This window comes from Magnolia sinica, chromosome 6 (genome assembly GCF_029962835.1).
Source record: "Magnolia sinica isolate HGM2019 chromosome 6, MsV1, whole genome shotgun sequence".
Classification (NCBI taxonomy): Eukaryota; Viridiplantae; Streptophyta; class Magnoliopsida; order Magnoliales; family Magnoliaceae; genus Magnolia; species Magnolia sinica.
This window is the reverse complement of record NC_080578.1, coordinates 102,905,661-102,929,191: the sequence shown is the minus strand read 5'-3', so window position 1 is coordinate 102,929,191 and position 23,531 is coordinate 102,905,661. Positions and strand designations below refer to the sequence as shown.

At 40.2% G+C, this 23,531-nt stretch overlaps 2 protein-coding genes and 1 long non-coding RNA gene across 4 annotated transcripts in view; 1 reads left to right on the top strand and 2 right to left on the bottom strand.

The window, feature by feature from the left end:
* LOC131249350 (probable disease resistance protein At4g27220) overlaps positions 1 to 23,531 on the bottom strand; it is a 178,180-nt gene that overhangs the window by 105,296 nt on the left and 49,353 nt on the right. The gene's annotated exons all lie outside the window — the stretch shown is intronic.
* LOC131249358 (calcium-dependent protein kinase 1-like) lies at positions 3,746 to 5,697 on the bottom strand. Of its 2 annotated transcripts, none has more exons than XM_058250077.1 (3): positions 5,522 to 5,697; positions 4,716 to 4,861; positions 3,746 to 4,201 (listed from the first exon to the last, which is right to left on the bottom strand). In XM_058250077.1, the coding sequence occupies exons 1-3, from the start codon at positions 5,613 to 5,615 to the stop codon at positions 4,172 to 4,174; spliced, it is 270 nt and encodes an 89-aa protein (XP_058106060.1). In that variant the 5' UTR covers positions 5,616 to 5,697; the 3' UTR covers positions 3,746 to 4,171. The 2 variants fall into 2 exon arrangements, with proteins under 2 accessions (XP_058106060.1, XP_058106059.1); XM_058250076.1 differs by having other exon boundaries at positions 4,709 to 4,861; positions 5,522 to 5,650.
* LOC131249359 (uncharacterized) lies at positions 9,989 to 22,847 on the top strand. The gene is made up of 4 exons (XR_009172802.1): positions 9,989 to 10,192; positions 18,000 to 18,090; positions 18,197 to 18,286; positions 19,940 to 22,847. It is a non-coding gene; the product is annotated as an uncharacterized LOC131249359 (long non-coding RNA).

The following is a 23,531-nucleotide window of genomic DNA, read 5'->3' as shown; positions in this document are numbered from 1 at the left end:
AAGTATGCTTATGGACCAAGAATTCATTGGTCCTGGCAAGACATGGACAGCTCAAGCCGTATCACTCCGCATGTGGGCCCCAGGAGGAGGCAAAATGAGCTGGAATTGGAAAACAAAAGCCAAAGATAAAGAAAGAGATAATAAAGGTAAAGCTAAAGAGAAAAGAAACAGCCAGGAAACAAGTGAAAATAACACCCAAAAATAAAAATAAAAATAAAATAAAAAGAAGGAAAAAAATGGAAGAAAAAGGGCCTCAGATATGAATATGCGGATGTAAATTGCCTGGCTTTGGCAGAAACTTCCTTTGCCCAAAGTTAGGTGGCGCCATCAATCATGCAATAGATAATTGTAAGCGAATTGGCTCGTGTGGCCGTGGGTACTGTCCTGAGAAGGGACGCGGTGATGTGGGACCCACTATGATGTCTGTGTTATATCCACACCATTCATCCACTTGGAGAGATCATTTTAGGGCATAAGACTAAGAATGAGTTAGATCCAAATCTGGAGTGGACCCCACCACAGAAAATAGTGGGAAGAGTGATGCCCACCGTTGATACCTTCTTAAGGTCTGCTATTATGTTTACCTGAGATCCAACGTGTTCATAAGTTAAGACAGACATGAAAGAAGGGAGCTAGATCGAAAACTTGTGTGCCTTAGAGATTTTTAACAGTGGGCGTCACTCTCTCCACTGTTTTCTGTGGTGGGTCCATTCGAGCTTTGGATCTGACTCATTCTTTGGATCATGCCCTAATTTGATATCTCCGAATGAATGGACGGTGTGGATACAACACATACATGATAGTGGATCCCACAGAACTCGGTGATATCACTTTAGTAGGGAGTCCCACAACTCTACCTGTCATCAAATACCAAAAATTATAGAAATAGCAGTGGGGTAATAATTCTCAGCGTTAAAGCATACATATGGCACATCATACTGTCTATTTTCCATCCAATCTGTTCATAAGGTCACACAGACAGATTAAGATGTCGCGGAAAAACAATATCATATGGATTCAAAACTTCTGTGACCCAAAAGGGTTTCAATTGTATACCTTCAATCTCCCACAGCTTTTTGCAGTGTGGTCCACTTGATCTTTGAATTTGTCTTATTTTTTGATTTAATAATTAAGACAAGCTCGCCAAATGAAAGGACGGTTGGGATATAATACATACCTCATGATGGGATCCACAGAACTTGGTGACACCAGCAAGATCGGTGGTGTACACCTGCCAATCCGCTTCCTAAAAAATAAGCCAGATCTATGTCCTTACATGAACCGGAAAATGTACGGATAGTGTGAATTTATCACAAACATCACAGTGAGCACCACCCAACTAATTCCCAGCCATTCACAGGCAATCAGCCTCCTAGATCTTCTTCATTTTTGGATTCTTCACAGAAAATCAGCCTCCTGGATCTGCTTCATTTTTGTATTAACGTGCAAAACACAGCTGGAGCAACATATGGACAGTGTGGATACAAGACACATATATTACAGTGGGCCCCACCGTCAGGGATCTAACCATGCCATGTTGGAATTTTACCTTGCCACTGCTAAAATCGCTTGGCATGGAATTAATTAGCCGATTCACTCATCAAGTGGGACACTCAATTGGAACGTCTAGCTCAACATGCATGTTGTTTTTCTGCCGGTCATAACAGATACCGTAGACAGCAACTAAAACCTTGATCAATGGATGAGATTGAAATGAAGCTGATTACTCTTTTTTATTTCTTTTCTTTATTTATTTTTTCCTTCCACTCTCTTTTCTTTTCTCAATCACAAAAAGAGTATATTATGAGTTTCTCACACACCCAATTAAGCCAAATCAAGCATAGCCATTGTGAAACAATAAAATAGTATCACTTAAATGAAAAAGAATGTATATTTTGTGGCCCCCAGAACATTTTTAATGATAGTCATTCAATCACCATATGTAGTGTGATCCACCTGAGATTTGGATCTGCCTCAATTTTGGGATCATGCCTTAAAATGAGTTAGCAAAATGGATGAAAGGTGGGGATAAAACAAATACATTATGGTAGGGGGACACACAGCTTTTCCGCACTGACGTCTGCAGGAGGGGTCACTGCCAAATTCAAGTCCAAGAAACTGGAACTGATGAGGGGTCTGCTAGGTAACTCGATTAACGTATTTGGTTGTTTAATAAATTTGATGAGTGATCGAACTCAGTAACTCAAACAATGTTTGAGCTACTCAACAATTTCTTTAAATGAAAATATTTGGAGAGATCACATCATATTCTAATTGAGTTTGGACTTGGATGATTCTGTACCTGAGTGTTTCAGTTTATATACTATATGAGGTGTGGACCATTGCTAGGTAGTCATCAATGATTCAGAACGTTTGTGAAATGTTTATGACTGTTTGTACTAATTTCTGAACGTTTCAGATCGTTGGATCATCAATGCCCATCCATTTTCAGACTGTTTTGGCTATTAAAGCCACTAATCGTTCTTAATATGGTTGACAGTTTTGGATTCATTGATCCGACCGTTTCTAACGGCCTATAAAACCGAGGCCATCGTACACTTTCTTGCACTGTCTTACGATGGTTCGCATAAGGTCACAAGGGAACAACTATTTTACAACACGATATCCATAAGTGAAATTCAAAGTGCGACATCTAGGGTTACTATAGCCACACTATCCATCCCACACACATGTGCGCGCATGTGTTTCAGTGCTATACACACACACACACACACACACACACACGCTCAACCTTACCGTAGCATTTCGTAAGGTCGAGCGTTGGCATACTGTTGGCCGTCGGATGCGGTGTTTTAAATCAACGGCTATCCTTAAGGCGGGATTTCCAGGAGAAAGACCGATCGTTCCGGTTACCGTGCAACCTTCTCTCTCTCGTCCTCAATACCGGCCCTCTATCTCCCTCAATCCCTACCAAGAGACACGTACGCATGCAGCCCTCTCTCTCCCTCAATCCCGACCACCAGCAACATTTGCCTCCACCTCTCTCTCTCTCTCTCTCTCTCTCTCTCTCTCTCTCTCTCTCTCTCCTTCTCTCCCTCAATCGGTACCACCAGCCACATTTTTTTTTCTTCAGATTGAGATTCTCTGGATCCAGGTTTTTTTTTCCCCAAGATGATGATCTCATCCATCACTTGGGATGGTTACGAACGGTAGAAAGTTTGGAATTTGATTCTTGTTTTGATCTCTATCTCTTCCCTTCATCTGATACCGCTCTGAAGCAACTGGAGCACTCTTGTTCAAAGAATCAGGACAAGTTATAGAATGCACAGATTGTCCTTTCACAGCCTGTAGCTTCAATTTTTTGCAGCAAACAAAAATTAAAAATTTTTTACTACATGTTTTCTATTTTATTGTTTTGCAGCCATTTTTTCCGCTATTTCAGCAGTGGATCACACTTCGTTGTGCGATAGAACCAGAAGATGGATGGTGTGGATGATAAAACACATGCTTCCAGGTGGCCAGCCTTGAAGGAGTTCACTTTCACCTATATCTACGGTTATAATCTGTAGCAATTAGTACCATAGCCATAGGTTTCGAAGAAATAGTTACATTTGCAGCTAAAACTAGAACTAGGGCTACGGCCATAATATCAATAGCTATGGCCAAAATCCGTAGCTATTTCCTATGTTAAATTTTTTTTTATAATAGTGGTGCTTTTACCATTGCTAGTACATGACTTGATAGACCATACCCAACACTAAAGAGACATAGGACCCTAGAGATCTGTATAAATATGCGGTCAGACATGTTCACTGTGGAAACATAGCAGTGACATATCCATACAATAACAAAATAACATTTATTGTAATATATTTCCTTTTAGATCCATAAAAGCAGGATCTAAAAAGATGAAAGATGAAACAAGGTTATGATGGTGGAGATCACTGACTCCTTTTCTAATAAAATTCAGATTGATCAAAGAAAATAAAAATGGGACTCATTTCTTCTTATGCTGCTGAATTCGCTTTTCAAGGGCAAAATGCTTGTAAAAATGGGTTGTAGGTTAAGTTTGCCTTCAACTAGTTGTAGATAAAGTACAAATTTCAACATGCAACTTGAGTCACTCTGAGGGCCATTTTCTTGATCTTTTTCATAGCAGAGAATTGCTTCATGCGACTTAGAACTGCAGAATCAAGAGGCTTATCAGGAGCTATACCATCAACCTGAACCCATGGATGGCCTGCAAGAAAACCAACTATACATTAAGCACAAGTAGAAAAAAGAAAAGGACCATCCAGTTTACTAGGAAGGATATGATTTCCAATCTACCCAAAATGAGATAACTATCCATAATTTCTGTAAAAGGACGAGAGGCCACATGAATTTTCAGAGAGAAATATTTCAAGGCAATCAAATGAAAGCACGTGTGGCCTATCTATTTGCGAGTGTAGCTGCAAGATTGTAATGATGATTTTCTATTTGCCTTGTTAAGGCATAATGACTAGGGCTTATAAGTTATAAGGTTTCATTATCCTTAAATAGTGTGCCAACTAAAGGAAATTTCTGAAGACCACTGAATTTTCTAGATTATGGACAGTGAGAAGCATGTCCATCATTGGAATATAATAAAACAGAATGAGAATTGAGAAGTATTTCTACACTAATAAACAAAACCATAAATATTTCACCACTTTCAAGATCTCTAAATTATAAAACATGATATAGCTATTAAAAAAAAACCACTCACACAGAACTTGATGGGCGGTCAGCCGCTTTTTTGGGTCTCTAATAAGCATTCTCCATGCTAAATCTTTTGCACTCTCAGAGATACTAGGCCATGGATCAGATGAAAAGTCAAGGTCCCTATTCAAAACCTGTTCAAATATTCCTTGCTCGGATTCTGGATCATCACAGAGAAATGGAAAACAAAGTCAGCCATTGTTGATAGAATCACCCAACATTGTTGATAGAATCACCCAAAAACTTGACTCCATATTCATCTGGGTCAAGTTGACTCAAAGACTCGACTTGACTCATTAGTTAATAAATATAAATCAAAACTTCTAGAAATACTAAGGAATATTTTAAATAATTGCATATCATGTAAGTATTGAAAATTTTGAAATAAGAAATGAAAGTCATACTAAGGTTGCTGGTAGGGAGTGTCTTCCTGATATATAGAGTTGGCGGGTTCAATTTCCATGTTCCTCATATTAGTTTATTTTAATCTTTATTATTATTATTATTATAAACCGGCTTCATAGGATGAGCGACTCGCCAAGTCTCCATGAGTCATGTCGAATTGACCAAGTTTTAAGTTGACTCGATGAATTTTCCTAAGCCAGGGCCAACTCTGTGCCAGAACCAAATTTCCTAAAGACTTGGCTCGAAATCTCACCAAGTTGAGTTGACTCGGCTAGGTTTCAAGTCGAATCAATGAGTTTTTGAACTATGGTAAAAGGTGGGATTTTAACTTTGTTAGTTGGTGAGGGTGAAGAGCAATCATGTATATATTCATTTCTTTCAGCATTAGAGATACTTTGAATAGCACTCAATTTACTTGCTCCAATTATCCATAACGACCCATCCTTCACTTTTTCTTCCACTTGTGTTGGGAACTGGGAAAACTGATTACCACAAGAGTCAAGTGTCATCAGTGTTCTTGTGCCCTGTCTCCAGTTATATCTAAATTGGGTCTTTTTTCTTTTTCCTTTTTTTTTTTTTTGTTTTTTTGTTTTTCCCACTCCCGAACCTGCAGGCTATCCACAGTGAAGCCCATCAGATCAACAATCTGGATTACCATATCGTGGGATCCACATATGGTAGATAAGGCCCATCCACAAATCATATATTTCCTCTCTAACACCATTGGGCTACCTACCAGTCATGGCCCTGAACACCCAACTAACTCAAAGTAGGTGTGTCATGCGGAAGAAACTTGCAACACAATACAATACTGTCTATCACAGAGAAATGGTAAATTCAGTGTTCTATGTATTGTTGATATCACCCAACATGTTCAGTATTGCCGGTCAGCAATACAATACTGTCCTAGAGTACAAGAATCTAACATATCAAAAATAATATTGTCGATACATACCGATATATCATGATATCATGATAAAGATAGCTACCAGATTAATAAAGTAATTACTAAATTTATTTATTTAAAAAAAAAAAAAAACAAGTAGAATTACAGCTTCTCATGTGAAAGTAGAACACTGGAAGAAGAAACAAGGCCAAAGGATGGGTGGTGACTAGGACTCATGATCTGATGAGGTTACCATGAAATGATGCTGACATCATAGTGGGGTCATCCCACTTCTGGTGGGATCAAAAATTCATAGGGTCAACTATTCTTAATTTTCAATAAGTAATGTTATTTTATGACATTCTTAGGGAGCAGTGCTATTTTTTAAGTCTAGGAAGGATTTCTAGATTTCAAAGTTTTTAGGCTAAAAGTGCATTTGGTGGCAGCTTCTTTTTTCAAAGTAGAAGCCATTCTATACTTTAGAATACCTTCTACTTTGTAAGAGAAGCTGCAAGAAGTAGCTTTTGGTGGTGTTATCAAATTCCCTATAAAAGCAGCTTTTAAGTGTTGTAGTTCCCTTACAGTTCAAGGGACTGACATATGTATATGGACTTTTTTTTTGTTTGTTATTTTTTTTAGTTTTGAGCATGGAACCAAAGCTCCAATAACCAAGTTGACTTTTGTTTTTTTACTTTTTCTTTTTTGAACGTAGAACCAAAGCTCCTGTAACCAAGTTGACTCTGTTTCACTTGAAAGCAAAACAAGTTACCCCTCTGTTCTTTTTCTGCAGTTGAACCTCAACCAGAAGTATATATGATTGAATACCGATTTATAGTTTATGGTTGGTTTTGGCTCCCTATTTGGACTTTTAGATTTTACTTACACCATTCATTTCTATCAGCTCCTCAACTGCTTGATCAGAAAGAGCATAACACTATGGGTCATGGTTAAATGGATACGATGTAGATTGCACTAGTCATATCTATGGCCCCACGAACTTTTGAATTGAAAAATAATGCATTTGAGAAATTCAATAAACATACAGTTTACCAAGAAAATTATGGATGATGAGCCATCATTCATGCACTAAAACGCAAAAGCTACCCTCAAACATACACTGCCTCACTTGCAAACCCATTTGTATTTGCTTTTGTTTCTAAGAGAACAACAAAAACAAATACAGATACAAAAAATAAATAAATAATAAATAAACCAAAAAACCAAAAAACAGAAATATAGCAATAATATTGGCCTGGTGTCCAAACCACAGAAATATACAATGCGGCCCACCAGATGAAGGGAAGAGATAGAGATCAAAACAAGAATCCAATTCCAAACTTTCTACAGTTCGTAACCATCCCAAGTGATGGATGAGATCATCATCTTTGGGAAAAAAAACCTAGATCCAGAACATCTCAATCTGGAAAAAAAAAAAAACATGGTTGGTGGTACCAATTGAGGGAGAGAAGGAGAGAGAGAGAGAGAGAGAGAGAGAGAGAGAGAGAGAGAGAGAGAGAGAGAGAGAGAGAGAGAGAGGGCTGCACGCGAACGAGTCTCCTAGTAGGGATTGAGGGAGAGAGAGGGCTGCACGCGGACGCGTCTCCTAGTAGGGATTGAGGGAGAGAGAGGGCTGGTATTGAGGGCGAGAGAGAGAAGGTTGCACGGTAATCGGAACGACCAGCATCTCTCCTGAAAATCCCGCCTTCAGAATAGCCATTGATTTAAAACACCAGCATCCGACGGCAAGCAGTATGCCAACGCTCGACCTTACGGAATGCTACGGTAAGGTCGAGCGTATAGTACTTTTTCCCTATATATATATATATATATATATATATATATATATATATATATATATATATATATATATAAGTCAAAAGAGGCCAGCATACCTTTTTAATTACCCTTTAGTCCAATGGAAATGTTCAAACATGGTACATGCATTGCTTTCTTTTCCTCCATCCACTCGGCCAAAAAGGTGGGCCTCATCATAAAGATCAACATAACCAAGAGAGTGGCTTACACCATGAAATCAAGCTTATAAACTCCAAAATCTATCACAATTGGATGATCTATATCTTTTTGATCAACGGTTGGATCAAATTTTAACGCACCAATTGATCTTGATCACCAACCTATGAACCCGTATTATGAAAACTGAAAATACATAGTAAGCCAAGAGGCATCGCCACGCATCATATCAAGGAAAGTGGGTTCCTATGCGTCAGCACTGACGTCAAATAGAGGTGGGTCCCTCTTTCTGAAAAAAGAAAAGGTGCATATGGTAGATCCATCTCTCCTCAACACGTGGCAGTTTTTATGCAATCGGGACTGTCCATCTAGCTCACTTTCTTGCTGGATCCATGGAAGAAGATTAAAAAAAATAAAAAAAATAAAAATTCATTCATCAGATCACTTTCTTGCTGTAAACAACCATTTTACGATCACCTTTCTTGCAGATAAGTTAATTAAATCAGATAGAATAGTAAATTATAGATAGTTTTTAGAAAAGAGACCATGCAACATGATCATTACTAGATGTACGGTTTTGATTCATTTGTTACATTGCCACGTGTACCGTCGAGAGAATGATCTAAAATGTCCACCGTATCATCTCCCAAAGAGTCATCCTTTCATTCCCACGCAAGAGAGAAACAACCAAACACACGCACAAGGAAACGCCAGTGCACCCTTCACAGGGGACGCAGATACCCCGAAGCTAGGTACGCCCCCACCAGTCCATCCGTTTTGCAGCTTATTTTAGGGCACGAGCCAAAAGATAAAGGTGTGCTACCCCACCACGACCAATGTAGAGATGAACGGCCATGTTACGGACCTTTATGACCTGTTTTTTCTGTAGCGGCCATTACGCCTGTTTCAATCTTGTGACACGTAATGGTTATGATTGTTATCGGTGCACAATGGTTGTTATTTTGAATACCTTACTATTAGGCCATATGTGTTGATTTATATTATATATAACAAAACAAATTTAAATAATTTGAAACTTGAATTTTGATGAGTTGATGCATACAATAAAAATTATAAGTAACAGCTTACAACCTATTACAATTTTTAAGGAATTTAATTGCTGGCCATTATACCATAAGCATACTAAAGTATGTCATGATTATGCCATTATACCATGGCATAACCATCACATCACATGTTTGAGTATGCCATGACATGCTTACTCCATATATATGCAATCTAGTAAGTGTTTACAATTGTGTGATTGCACGATCGCACGTTATAACACTATGATAGATATGTCCACTCTTGATTTCTTTCAAGCCTACCATCGAGTTTATATAAAAATTACTTTAACACTAGGATAGATTGTGTGATTTAGGTGCACTGCAGGAAGAAAAATAGTTTGAAAGGTGAGAGTCAACTTCTATGCTGTTTTCAATTAAATGGTCAACTTGAATCATGAATGGAGCTGATTTTTAATCCACAGGCGTAAATAGAGTGATGCATGGTTAGAGTGGATTTTACATAAACATAGTGGTGGGATCACCCAAGATGCCAACCCTTGCTCACGCGGCTAACCCTAACTTATTTTAAGAAATATAACAGGAGATGCTCGGATGATAATTGAATAAATTAATTGGTAGCTTATTGAAAATATTTTCGAAAAAGGTATCCTGTCGTAAATATCGCATTAATGAGGCAGTAATTTGTAAACTTCCTGAAAATTGGGTTCCAGAGGCAGCAGCTCATTTCCTCCAAAATCATTTGAAAGTGCCCAAGACAGAATAACAAACAGATCGGGAGCAATGTGGAGGAGGAGATTTTCGTCTCTTGTAGCTACATCCTTCCGCCATTCCTATCTATCATCCTCCAAAACTCCTGCTACAATCCCTAGCAGCTTAATCACACACCCACCATCCCTTCCAGCCACGATCCAACGGCTCTGGTGGAAGCCAAATGGAATGAGGGTTTGCAGCAGCATCAGCAGGGGTATGATGACGGGATCGAGTAGCGTCAAATGATCTTCGGGACAACAAATGGGCGAGGCAGAAGCAGAGGAGGAAAGGGAGAGGGATCGGTTCGGGGAAAGGGAAGACGGCAGGGAGAGGTCACAAGGGTCAGAAGGCGAGAGGGACCTTCAAGTTCGGATTCGAGGGAGGTCAGACCCCTCTTCGTCGTCGCCTCCCTAAGAGAGGCTTCAAGAACCCCTTCTCCCTCACCTTCCCGGTTTTTCCTTCTTTTCTCTTCTTGGCCTTTTCTTTTTATTGAAGATGAAATCAATTTTCTTGCTTGTTGTGATGGATCCTTTTTTTTTTTAGCAAGACAAATATTTAAAATAACACTGCTACTGCTGTTTATTATTATTATTATTATTATTATTATTATTATTATTATTATTATTAATGTAATAATGTGATTATATAGCAGAATATAGTAGCCTTTCCAAAAAAAAAAGGAATAGAGTGGATTGTGCTCATGTACTTATCCACTGTATAGGTGACATTCCAAATCATGGGTCCTCCAATGGATGGGGATGGTCCTAGAAAAAACACCGATTTCTCAAATCCTAACAGCCTGATAGGTGACCATCTACTGGTCTTTGTAGAGAAAAAAAGGTCCGAGGTCCAAAATCACCGGGCAGAACTGAATGATAAGAATCTTCTGTTACATTTTATTGGATTATGAACATCCTGACTGGAGCCACATTTCAAACTGTTTAGATTGATGTACAGGCGCCCCATCTCTATGGTGGTGGATGTGTTTGAGTTGATCAATGCATACATTATAAGAGTATAAATGTGATGGGATTGGATTCAAATTTGAGAGCCCGTAGTTGTGATGAAGGGTTCTGTAGCATTGCTAAATGAACTATTTGCCTATTTGATGAAGAGCATGAGATAGATTAGGTATTTTTAAAGAGTTTCCATCAAAGTCAGGGGTTCCCAGTTTCTACATGCAAGGTAAGGAATTATTGTTGTTTTATTCAATTAGGTAAGGGACCATATTAAATGCATGAATGACGAATCAATCATGGCAAAAATCACATGTTGGGCATGCATGGACTGATTCAATGTAACACACAGAGTGGTGAGGTCACTAGCATCCCCTTCAATGAAATGAAAGAATGTGCAGAAAGCTGTAACCCCTGTTGAAACTGAAGCCTGTAGATCAGTAAGTGGCTTTTTATCAGTCATTATTATTATTATCACCATTGTCATTATTGGATTTTTTTTATTTTTTATTTTTTTGAGAAGTTACAGAGATTTTATTGAGAAAGCACCAACTGACAACAAAGAGTACAAAAGCACAAAATAGGCAACCAACTCTCCCAGAAACAAAGAAACCACAAGCCCTTAAATACATCAGCTCCACTCTTGGACAAAGCCATAAACTCTCCCGACAACCCACTCAATGCTGTGGCTAATGTTACGGAAGGAACCTTCCATTTCTTTCCTACCAAATCGTCCAGAGACCTGCCAAGAAGCAAAGTCGCCATGAATCTTTCAAATCCATAGATATGCCATGCCAAGCCATTAGCAAATTGCCTATAGAATATGGCATAACCCAACAGACATTGAATGTGGAAAGGACACCATACGACACCTTGGATGCAAATGGGCAACGGTTAAATAGGTGATTGACTGATTCCGAATTAGCCCACATAACAAGCAAACATTAGGAAGAATCATCCCCCTTTTCTACAGAGTATCCATAGTTAAAACCCCCTCTTCCCCTGTGAGCCAACAAAAAGCTACAACTTTGGGCGGAGCTGCATAGGACCAAACAATGGTATTTGTGACTTCTTCACCCACTTTGGATTTAGTGAGCTTAGTAGGAAAAGGTGTAACTGAAAAGTATCTTGACAACTCCTTTTTCCATATCTGATCTTCTAAATCAAATGTGTTCCTTGCTCTTAAACACTAGGTTTTACATGGTTTTCATCAGCATCTCTTATCACCGTCACCACATGTAGATTGGAGCAGGAGCTTGATAGTGAGGGCAGAAATAGCATGCAAGTCCTAGCCAATCAAAATAGTATGAAGGTGCAAATAACATGCAAGTCCAAGTCCAATAAAAATAGCATGAAGGTTGAACTAGTTTATTTTTTTTCCTCCCAATGAGTGGCATCAGAATATTAATAAAGACAGCAAAACATAAAACAAGAGCAACAGACTAGCACAATAGCACCTAAACACGCAAGTACAATGACCATTGTACTTGACATAGACTCACCAACCTACTTCTTAGAATTTGGGATTCTCTCAGAAATCACAATTCCATTTCTAGAATTTGGGATTCATTTGGAAATTAGAAGAGCATTTCTAAATACACTCGTTTTGCCAATTTGTGCACCCAGAACTTCCCTCTCTACGGGTGTTGGAGAATGCACTGGTACAGTTTCCACAAATGTCATGAAATTCTTCCAAAAGATTCGTTCTTTGCTTGCATGAAGACCATATCTTGCCATGACATCCATTAGATGAATCCCTTCAATTATAACAGGACAAAGATCATGCTTAGGGGTAATTTGGCATCCTGAGCAACGCTACTGCTTCGGAGAGAATTCCAACAGGCATGTCCCAGTATGGGTCTTGAAGCAAACATCAATCCTTGCAGACTGAGGTTGAACCCCTGTCAAAATTCAGTGTGACCCCTACCCTCTGGCCTCCCACCTAGCTATAGCCTTATGGTTGTCCAGTCCTAGTTGGAGTCATTTCATTGCTGTCAGATTGGACAAGGATTTAGCCCCTTTCCGTCTCAGCAGTTTTTGCTGGTTGTAGTTTGAGCTTTGCATTGTCCATTTTTGCTTCTTTGTTTTGTTGTTTTCTTTTTCTAATAAAGTTCTGGTCCTTCAAAAAAAAAAAAAAAAACGTATAATGCTGAATCAGGGAAACATTGGGGAAACATGGGGAAAATTGTAGAATTGCTCAATGATACTTCAACAAATGATAAAATACTCATATTTGCATATTTAGGGCCTGTTTGATTTGTGGAAATTACAAGTAATTACCTGTAAATAAGTAATAATTTTTTATTTGGAAATTTCCTCATTGTAAGATGTTGATAGGTAACATTAATACTATCTACCTGGCAAAACTATGTGGTCTCCACCATGATGTATGTGTTAGATTCATGCCATCCATTCATTTTGCCAGGTCATTTTAGTGCGTAAGCCCAAAGATGGGGCATGTCCAAAGCTCAAGTGGACCACACCACAGGCATCAATGGAAATAATGATGCCCTTTGAACCTACTATTTTCTGTGGTATGGTCTGCTCGAGCTTCAAATCTGCCCCATTTTTGACTCATGCCCAAAAATGATCTGGAAAAAAAATGGAGGACAGCGTGGATATAAAGCATACATGATGGTGGGGCCCATTGAGTTTTGGCTTGGAAACAAAGTTGAATTTTGCTCGGTTTCCAAGGTGCAATTCCCACTATTTCCAAACAGTGAGCAAAAGTAATTATTTTTTTCCCACTGTTTTAGCAGTATTTACACTGAACCAAACCTGCCCTTTGGAATCAAATAATAGCAAAAAAGATGTGTACTCAATAAATTTCCCTTCAATGGTGGAGCCTAAAAGCATGTATCACTGACTCAAGAAAACATTGGGGAAGCATGGGGAAATTGGTATATCCACCCATCCATCCATGCATGCATGCATGCATCCATACAAACACATGCATAAATTTGTACATACAATTGACACATGCACGATCCATGCATACATCCCTGATCCATCCATACATGCATTCATTATACAACCATGCACTCATACAAAAAATCGAAACGTTATTTTTAAAATATAGATTTTTGTTGATATCAATACATTGGTGATATTATCGATAATATCGCCGATACATTAGTGATACAAGCAACGTCTGGAATTTATACAGTCGAAAATATTGTGATACATTCGTGATACTATGTGATATATCAGTGACATATCACCAATACCTGGATTTTCTGATACTGCCAGTGTTATTGGTATTGCTAGGCTAGTGATACCGATAATATCATCAGCATCTTGAAAGACCTCAGAATTCCTCTGGAAAGGGAGGGAACCAAGGAAGAAATATCTTCCTGTGGGATGGAAAGAGGTTTGCAAATCTCAAGATATTGAGGGCACAGGTATAAAATCTAAAGATTATGAATTGTGCCTTGTAAATGGCAAGGGAGGTTTGGATAGGAGGAAAATAGCCTGTGATAATTCATGAGAATATGGGGTGTTGGAGGGAGGGCAGTTCACCCTTCTCTCTTTTCCATGTAGGGCCTGGAGAATTTTGAAAGCGATTGTGGATTGTTGGAGATGGGGTTAGAAGTTCTCGGATGCACCCGGTTTGGCAGTTCACTGCAAGAAGTGATTTTGGTAGGCTCCACAATCTCCTGTTGACCAACAGGCTTTTGTTTCTCAATTTTCAGTCCGAGAGGCAATTGGGTAGTTTTGACTCATGTTTTTGCAGAAACCTAAGAGATGACAAGTTTGAAGATTTTATTCTGCTTCAATATCGCATTAGGGAGATTTGTTGTTCACCTTCTCACAATGATAGGCAGCAGTAGACTCACACTGTCAATAGCTTTTTGGGTAAGTCCTTTTATCTGCTTCTTTTTGGTGGAGATCGCAGTGTTGCTTTGGAGCCACAAGTGCTTGTCTGATGTTTCCCAAGTCTTCCAAAAGTGGTTGCATTTGTACTTATTTTGTCTAAGAATAATGGTTTCACCATTGATAACCTGGGTAAGTGTAGTATGGTTGTAACAAATCTGTAAAGTGTGTGCCTTACGGATGCGGAGCTTGTCAATCACGTATTTATTCACTGTAAGGTTGTCATGGTGATTTGAGTGATGCCTGTGTCAATTGACAATCAGACTTATGCATGGAATTGGTAGTTTCCAGTAAAAAGAAAGTCACTCTTTGGAAAATCTCTTTCCTAACTGTGGTGTGCTCACTTCAGGCCAAACAAAATGACCGCACCTTGAACAACAGATCTACTATGATAGAGGTCTTCGAGACGGTCATGACTAGGCTAAACATTTTCATGGAGTGTAATAGGGAAGATCTTTTGAGGGATTGGATGAATGTATGACCATCTTTTGAACTATGGAAGACCTTTCTATGCTTGTATGCTTTATCATCACCATATAAAAACAAAATTACCTTGATGATTTCAAAAAAGAAGGGGTTTGATGATGGAAGTTTTGTGGAAGCAAGTGATATCGAGTAAATATGAGGTACGGCGAGGTAAGGGGGTGGTTTACAAAATTCATGTCTCTTTACAGGTTGTCGGACCTATGGAAATTGTAGTGTGCAAATGCCTTTAAAGAGGTATCTAGTGTGGCTCGAGAACACCATTTTGAGAGGATGTGTGGTGTGTAGATGGGTGCACCAAGTTATGATCTGTTGCATAGGGTGGTTCCTATGAAGGTCGCTTAAAGTTGTTCTGTCGAAGGTCAGGTGATTGCCATGTCATTGTCTCGAAAAAAACTAAATAGAAGATGAGGCTGAAGAATTCTTAAGTCTTATGGAGCATCTTTGTAGGTTCTTACCTTCTGTAGGTGAAAGCGATGAGTGGAAGTGGTGCTTTGAGAGATTGGAAACTTTTCAGGGTAAGTCTTCTATGTTCCCTTTAGTGTTGGAAACTATGGAAGGAAGATTGTCTTCTTTCCTTCCCTCACCCTCCTTTTGTGGGATAGACTTTGAATCAATCTTGGAAGTTTCTCTGTCAATTGTTGTACAATGTCCTCAGATTAGGGTCGGGACCTAGTGTGGAGAGTCCAACGACAAGAATTGCGGTCATTCATGGGTCTGCATAGGGTTCTGGCATTTGGTTGGTTAGTTGCTAAAAACAGTCCTTACTGTCTACCATTTGAGTAAGAGAATGATAATTGTCAATGCGATTTATCATATGCTTGGGAAGTGCCAAGATTGTATATTACTTGATTATTCATTGCTCCTTCACAACAGATCTCTGGAGGCAGCTTTTGGCCTTCTTTGAGGTGGTATGGTTGTGCCAAAGTTACTAGCTATGCGTTTCCAGTCTTAGGATCAGGGTTGTGGTTGCAACAAAAAGCGGATTCTTTGGAGGTTGGCATTACTTTCAAGTCTTTGGTCAATTTAGAAGGAACATCACAACAGGACCTTTTAACAATGGGTTGGAATCATTGGAAGGGGTCTTTTAAAGAGCAAAGGAAATGGTAGTTGAGGAGGCTATGGATCTTAAGTTATTTGTTGATGGTGGATTCTGTGAGATTTTCACTCTAGGGTGTCTGGAGGAGGTTGATTTCTTATCATTTGATCCTCCATGCTTTGAATATGTAGTGTTTCCTTCCACGTATCTCTTTATTTCTTGAATATATATAAAATTACTGTTACCATTATTTTTTTTAAAAAAAAGAAGAAAAAAAAAAAAGATCTAGGGTCGAGGGTTGAGGTTTATGGAAGCAAGTGACATGGAGTAAATAGAGGGTAAGGGAAGGGGTTTGGTTTACTAAGGTCATGCCACTTTACTGAGCAAGAGGCCTGTAGAAAACATTGTCTAGTGTGGAAAAGCTATTTCTTTAGAGTGTGCTGCTTTTGGGATGGCTCAAGAACGTGATTTTGGGAGGATACATGGAGTGGTGACTGAGTTGCACCAAGTTTCTTCCCTGCTGTATAGGGTAGTTTTTTGAAATATTTTGGTCTGTCATGATTATTTTGTCTTTCAAGGTCAGGTGGTTATGGTGCCACTGAATAATTCTCAGGTCTTACAGCACCCTCAGTATGCTTTTGCTTCCCATGTGTGAAATTGCAAGTGAAAGCAGTGCTTCGAAAGATTGGGAGACTTTTTGGTGAAGTTGTTCTATTTTTACTTGGTGGGGAGAATGTGGTATTGGTGGATCACTTGTTCTTGCCCCTTTTCTGTCAGAGGTTTGGTGGAGGTTTTACAATCCTTTTTGTTTGGCCTGGGTTATCTCAAGACCAATTTTGCTTTTCTTGAAGCATGGAGTGGGGGGAACTTAGGTGTCCAGAGAAAATCCTTGTAGAGATTAGCTCTTCTCGTGGTGTTGTGGTCAAAGGTGGGTGATTGCTTGGGCTATAGGTATTAGAGCTCTTGCTGGTCATAGCAGAGATGAATTGTGAGGATTTCAGAGAACCCAGTGTTAATGTTTAGGGGTCTAGTTGTGGTTTGGTTTGCTGGGCTGATGATCCCTCACATTTCCCTCTCGTGTTACTGTTGTCTTGGGTTGTTTCCTTTGTATTTCTTTTCTTTCTTTTAATTAAATTTCATTATCATTCAAGGAAAAAAAAAAAAAAAAGAGTAAAACTTTTTCTAGAATGATTGATTTTTGGGGCACCCTCTCTAGAATTTCACTTTAAAAAATTCACACGGATAGGCTATAATCAACTTCTTTCCTGTTGTCATGGTCTGGGAAGGTCGCCTACACCCATGTGCTATACTTAATGATGTTGGTTGCTCCATCTCTTGTTTTGAAGCATGCCACACTATTATTGTTGTTGTTTGTTTGTTTGTTTGTTTGTTGTTGTTGTTGTTTGCTTCTTTCTTACTTTCTTTGTTGTTGTTGTTTGTTTGTTTGTTTCACTAGTGCTCTTATGGCCTATTTGGATTGTGGGAAAAAGAAAAGAAGAGTGTTTTTCACTGATTTGACCTTGCACTTTTTTAGATAGCAAAGGAAATAATGAAATTGGAAATAGCAATCATTAGCCTTTTCCATAGCCAAATTCTCTCACAAGATACGAGTTTAAAATTTTGTGAGTAACATGAGATCTCCTCAAGACACCCAAAAATGGAATCTACGGGAATCCATGTTTTAGTAGTGCTCATGGAGTCCATGGGAAGTCATCATCGGATGATCATTACATTTTTCTTTTTCTTTTCCTTCAATCCAAACGGGCCTTTGATGCAATTTTGAATCTACTCTCCTGTGAGCTATGGATGTTTTGGCTTCCCATTTAGAACATGAAACTTAGTTGATTTTACGCCCTTGAAATGGAATAGCTGTTTCTTATCAGTCTTTTCATTGTCTTTATGAACAGCCAGTGGGGCTAGGAAAGATTGCAAAGCTCATAAATGCAGGCAAGATTGATTCATCAGAACTGATAAGTAATAACTATGAAAACTCTCAAGGTACCTCCGTTTTAGTGGTATCCTCAACTGCTTATATTGTCCACTTTCGTTGAGAGCTTTTTCTCTTTCCTTGTTTTCATTTTTTTATTTTATCTTGTGACCATAGGATACAAGTGCCATAGGGAAGCGGATTAAAGATGGTGTAAGATTAATGGGCCGTGGCGCTGAACATATCAAGTGGCCAATTCATCTCGAGGTAATCTTCATATAACAGCTTCCCCCTACGAGAATCCAATGAAGTGGTACTACATGAGGGTGGGCGGCATGGATTATACACATACATCAATGTGGGCCTCATGAGTTAGGTCCTTGCTAACGTCCAAAAAAGGCTTACATACACATCACTTTCTTGCCATTAAACATTAAATACAACGTAACTACTTATTCATTCAAAAACCGTACAACTACTGAAACAAAGACAAGGGTATTTTGGTCCGAGTAATTTTCAAATGCTTGTCAGAAGGCCACCCTCGGAATATTTGAAAGGTTGAATCCCTCTAGGGAATTTGACCATAAATCGAGGCCAGTACGGTCAAATTCCCAAGAGAATTAGAGATGAAAGTGGTTCGATGCTGTGTACAAAATAGGGAAACGGATTGGCTACTCCCCGTGCTACTAGCCAATGGTTAGTGGTCGGTGCTCTGTGGGCCCCACCATGATGTATGTGTTTCATCCATGCCATCCACCCATTCTTCCAGATCATTTTATGCTATGAACCTAAAAATGAGGTTGATCCAAATCTCAAGTGGACCGCACAGTGTTGATTGAACACCCACCATTAAAAACTTCCTAGGGCCACAAAAGTTTTGGATCAAGCTTATATATATATATATATATATATATATATATATATATATATATATATATATATATATATATATATATATATATATATATATATATATATTCCCTTCATCCAGGTCTATATGGCCTAATCAACAGGTTATATGTCAAATAACCATTACAGTGGGCTCTAGAAGGTTTTTAATGGTGGACATTCAATCACTACTATTTTCTCATAGTGTGGTCCACCACCTGAGATTTAGGTCTTGGGATCAAGCCGTAAAATTATCTTTCAAAAAGGATGGACGGCATGGATAAAACACATACATCATGGTGGGATCCACATAGCACCGACCACTAGCCACCAGGCTGGTGGCAGTGTCACTAGCCAAACTACGTCCACAAAATAGACGTGTGGGGCCCATTGCGATGTGATGTTTTAATCCCACCCAATTTGTACATCATGTGCGGCACCCCATTGTTGGAAGTTACGTGGGTCAACAAACTGATATTGTTTCTAGCAATCTCCGTTCAGCTATCTCTCATTACTTACTCGCCTTTAATTAGACGAGGAGCTCACAATTTATAAACTTCCAGTTCCAGGTAGGACTTCCAATTCGTACTTAAAATAAAATGAAATAAAAGATAACACTTTCAATACTATACTGCTGATACAATAGATAATAAAATGAAATAGAAGATAACACTTTCATAACAGTACTGATACAATAATACACAACATTAAATACTATATTGCTACAATAAAAACACTATGCATTTTCATATTCCACAATCTACATGGCAGGACACACACACACAAGGTATGGCCACAATCACATTTTCATGTGCCTAAACTTTCACTTTGCCTTCCCAACACTAGAACCATGAAACATTAACAGATTTAGCATAATGGAATAAACATTAGCAAGACTTTCTCTATTTTTTACTAACATCATCCTTGTATTTAGTTGTTTTCAAGAAGCCTATAATGCATTTAATTTGGACTGTTAAATATGTTTATAATTTGGACTCTTTCAATTAAATGTCCGTTAATCGTATAAATTAGGGTTTGCAGTATGGACGAGCCAGGTCAAGTCATGGGAGAGGGAGAGGGAGGTTGGACAGAGATCCAGCAAAGACGAAGGAGCCCAAATCTCCTTACCCACTCCCTCTTTATCGCAAATATTCCTTTTGGGTGCTCGGAATCTGATCTAAGAGCTCCATTCTCCAAGTTTGGAGTTGTTTCAGATGTGTACATCCCCATTCTTCCAAACTCCAAGAGAAACAGAGGATTCGGATTCGTGAGATTTCACCATCAAGCGGAAGCAGCTGCAGCCATGGCCAAACTCCAAGGGTTCGATCTGAAAGGTCGCATCCTTCTCATTGAAGCTGCAAGAGGGAATAGCCAACCTATTCCCAACTCTACACCGAAAACCTATCCTAAACCACCTCCCTCACCCATTTCATCTGTCTTCTTTCCCACCCATTTCCCAGCAACCATCAGATCCGGGCACATTACCCTTTACCCAGCAACTTCACAATCAGAGATCAATCTCCATTCAAGTCCCGGGCAGGGTATCCAACCAAAGGAGAAGAGAGCTGGCTCATGCTCTGATAGCCACAACCCCGGATTCCACCTATTTTGTTCCTTATCTCTTAGACTCTCTGAGATCTTCCCCTTTCAGTGCTTCTGGGGTCGAAGTGGCTAGGATCTCCAAGCGAACCTTCTTCATCTCCTTCCATTTCAGAGATGAAGTAGTGGCTTTCAAGTGCGACTCCTTTCTTCACAAAACCATGGGTCTTTCCTCCATCGTTCCCTGGGGACCATCGGCAGTTTCCACCAACAAGGGAACCTAGATTTGGATTTAGGGAATCCCACTTCACGCGTCAAGCAAATCTACCTTCGAGCAGATTGCAAGCAATATAGGCATTGTTGTGGAGATCGATCCTAGTTCCCTAGCAGCCATTTTCTTCATGTTTGCCAGAGTTAAGATTATCCCTCGTCTTGGCACGGCCCTCTCACTAGCGTTGGATCTCGAAGTGGAAGGCCTCTCCTTCCCGATCATCGTGACCGCTGAATCAACATCCCTGCATCAGATCTCAACCTGAGCAAGCTCGCATCATATTCCTTCAACCCCTCATCTGGGGAATTCGGAGCCTTCTGTTCCCTCCCAACTTGTCCGGGATGCGTAATAGAGAATGCCGTCTTCTTCTATCAGGCTCAAGGCAGCCCTCCCACCTAGCTATATGTCAGAATACATTATCATCTATCCCCCCTGCTATCCCAATCCTATGCCCAGCAGGTGTTCGACGAAATGCATCCCCTCACTCCCATCACCCATATAGCCAGAATATCTCTCCTTCACTTCATGGTACTGCTTAACCTCCAACCACTAGTCATCCACCAATCCCGATGCCCCTACCTACTACCTCTCCACCCATCTATGAGCCTATATCCCATACCCTCGACCACTTAAGCTCAACCACTATATCAACCAACCACTCCACCAGCATCACTCAGCCCCAAACTATTGCCAATCCATCCATCCAACAGCCTACCTCCCTCACCCCCAATATTATTAGCACCGGCAACCCCAGCCCCAGCCTTCTTCATCATAATCCCACTGATGATACTTGCAATCTTACCATTGCCTCTCCAACCATCCACCAGCCAATCACCCAGCCTCACATAGCCCATTTCAACTCAGGCCCAGCCAACCTCATAGCCAACTATCCCACCAGTAAATCCCCAACTCACCCGATCTCCCACCCTCGCTGGAACCATCCCAGCAGTCCAAACATTCAACAATCCTACACTCCACCATTCAGCCATTAACCAATCCACGCACCTACCACCCACACCTACTACCTCTCCACCCATCTGTGAGACTATCTCCCACACCCTCTTAAGCTCAACCAACATATCACCCAACCATTCCATTACCCTCCCACAGCGCCAAGCCCTTCAATCCATCCATCAACCTTCCTCTCACATTCCCAATACCTCAGGCCCAACCATCGAACAATCTCCAGCTCATCCCACTGATGATTCCAGCAACCCCAAACCCAATTCTCTTCATCATCACCCTACTGATGATACCTGCAATCCTAGTCTCAGCCTCACTCAGCTCCAGCCCATTTCCACTCCAACCATCAATCACCCCAACCTCCAGCCTCACACAGCTCCAATCCATTTTATCCCAGGCCCTTCCATCCCTCCAGCCACCTATCCTATTGGTCCCATCTAGCAACAACCTTATAATTCCCCAATATCAGAACTAACCTCTGACCAACCTTCCAATCCAAAATTCCCAGTTCATCCTATCACCCATTCCATTGTTGAAACCAGCGTCATTAACCCCATTCCTAGCCTTCTGCCTCATCATCCCATCAGCTCAACCAGCACAACCCATTCCAATTCATCAGCCTCCCAACATACTCCAACATCCAACCAAACCAGTTCTACAACTATCCACCCAGCCTACAACCAATCCCAACCCATGCTCTCACCAATCCAGGACACTACCAATCCAGCTCTTCCCCCCCATCGATCGGATGAGGTCTCAGTCCAAATTATTCAGACTAGAGAGAACTGCCCTGCTTGTCTACAGAGGACTATCTGCCATGGAGTCTGTCCTCCATACTGCTGGGACTCAATCTACCAAGGGAGGATTTGCCTAACAGACGAAGAGATTACTCCACTGGGCTACGCTTCAGATTCCCAATCCGACTCTCCTCATTTCATTGATGATTCTCCCACTCCTGCTGCTGCTACTCTAGACCTCCGGGTAGATATCAGAGGACAGCAACTGCTACAACAACTTCAACCATTCAAGCATCCTCAGTGGTCTCTATGCCAACCATCATCCATCATTCTGCCCAAACCCGGAAGAACAAGAAAGCATCAATTAGAAGGAGCTTCTGCCTTGCCAGACTCAAGAAAAGGTCCGCTGCCGAAGGTTGGGAATCTGATGACTAGTGTGGAGTTGGCAATTTGCCAACTTTAAGATACCTGGAAAGATTAATCTGGACCAAGAGGATTACTATCCTCCTTCAAGAACCAATGATCAGGCCATCCAGAAGGCTAGCGGTTGCAACCAAGCTGGGATTCCAAAATTCGATTGTGGAAGAGACTGTGGAGGGCAAGATATGGATTCTTTTTAACCCTCCTTACAGCCTTCACACCGTTGCAGCCACCAAATAAAGCATCACCTTCCTAGCTTCAGTGGAGAATAGCCATAGATCTAATCTTACAGTTGTCTATGCAGTGCGTAACAGACTGGACAGAGAAGCTCTATGGGCTGAGATCTCTTCAATTTCCAAATTAACATTTGGCCCATGGCTTTTTTGCGGAAATTTTAACACTACAATCAGTCCAGAAGAAAGGATAGGGACCATCTCCCACGACAGCAGAAGTATGGAAGACTTTAGGACATCAATTAGAGATGCCGGGCTGTTAGATGCAGGATTTATGGGATCAAAGTACACCTGGTGTAATAACAGAACAGGTCAAAGAAGATGATAGGCCAGACTGGATAGGATGTTGTTTAATTTAGAGTGGCTCCAGGCTTTTCCAAGCAGTAAAGTTGAACATCTTCCCCGGCTATTCTCGGACCACTCCCCTCTCCTCCTATCGATAGAACAAGTGTCAGTTTCAG

Coding starts and splice junctions, on each gene's coding strand:
- LOC131249358 (XM_058250076.1), bottom strand. CDS start 5,615: ATGACACTTGACTCTTGTGGTAATCAGTTTTCCCAGTTCCCAACACAA. Junction 4,862..5,521: donor GTTATGGATAATTGGAGCAA/GTAAATTGAGTG, acceptor GTGATGATCCAG/AATCCGAGCAAGGAATATTT. Junction 4,202..4,708: donor GACCGCCCATCAAGTTCTGT/GTGAGTGGTTTT, acceptor GTTTTCTTGCAG/GCCATCCATGGGTTCAGGTT.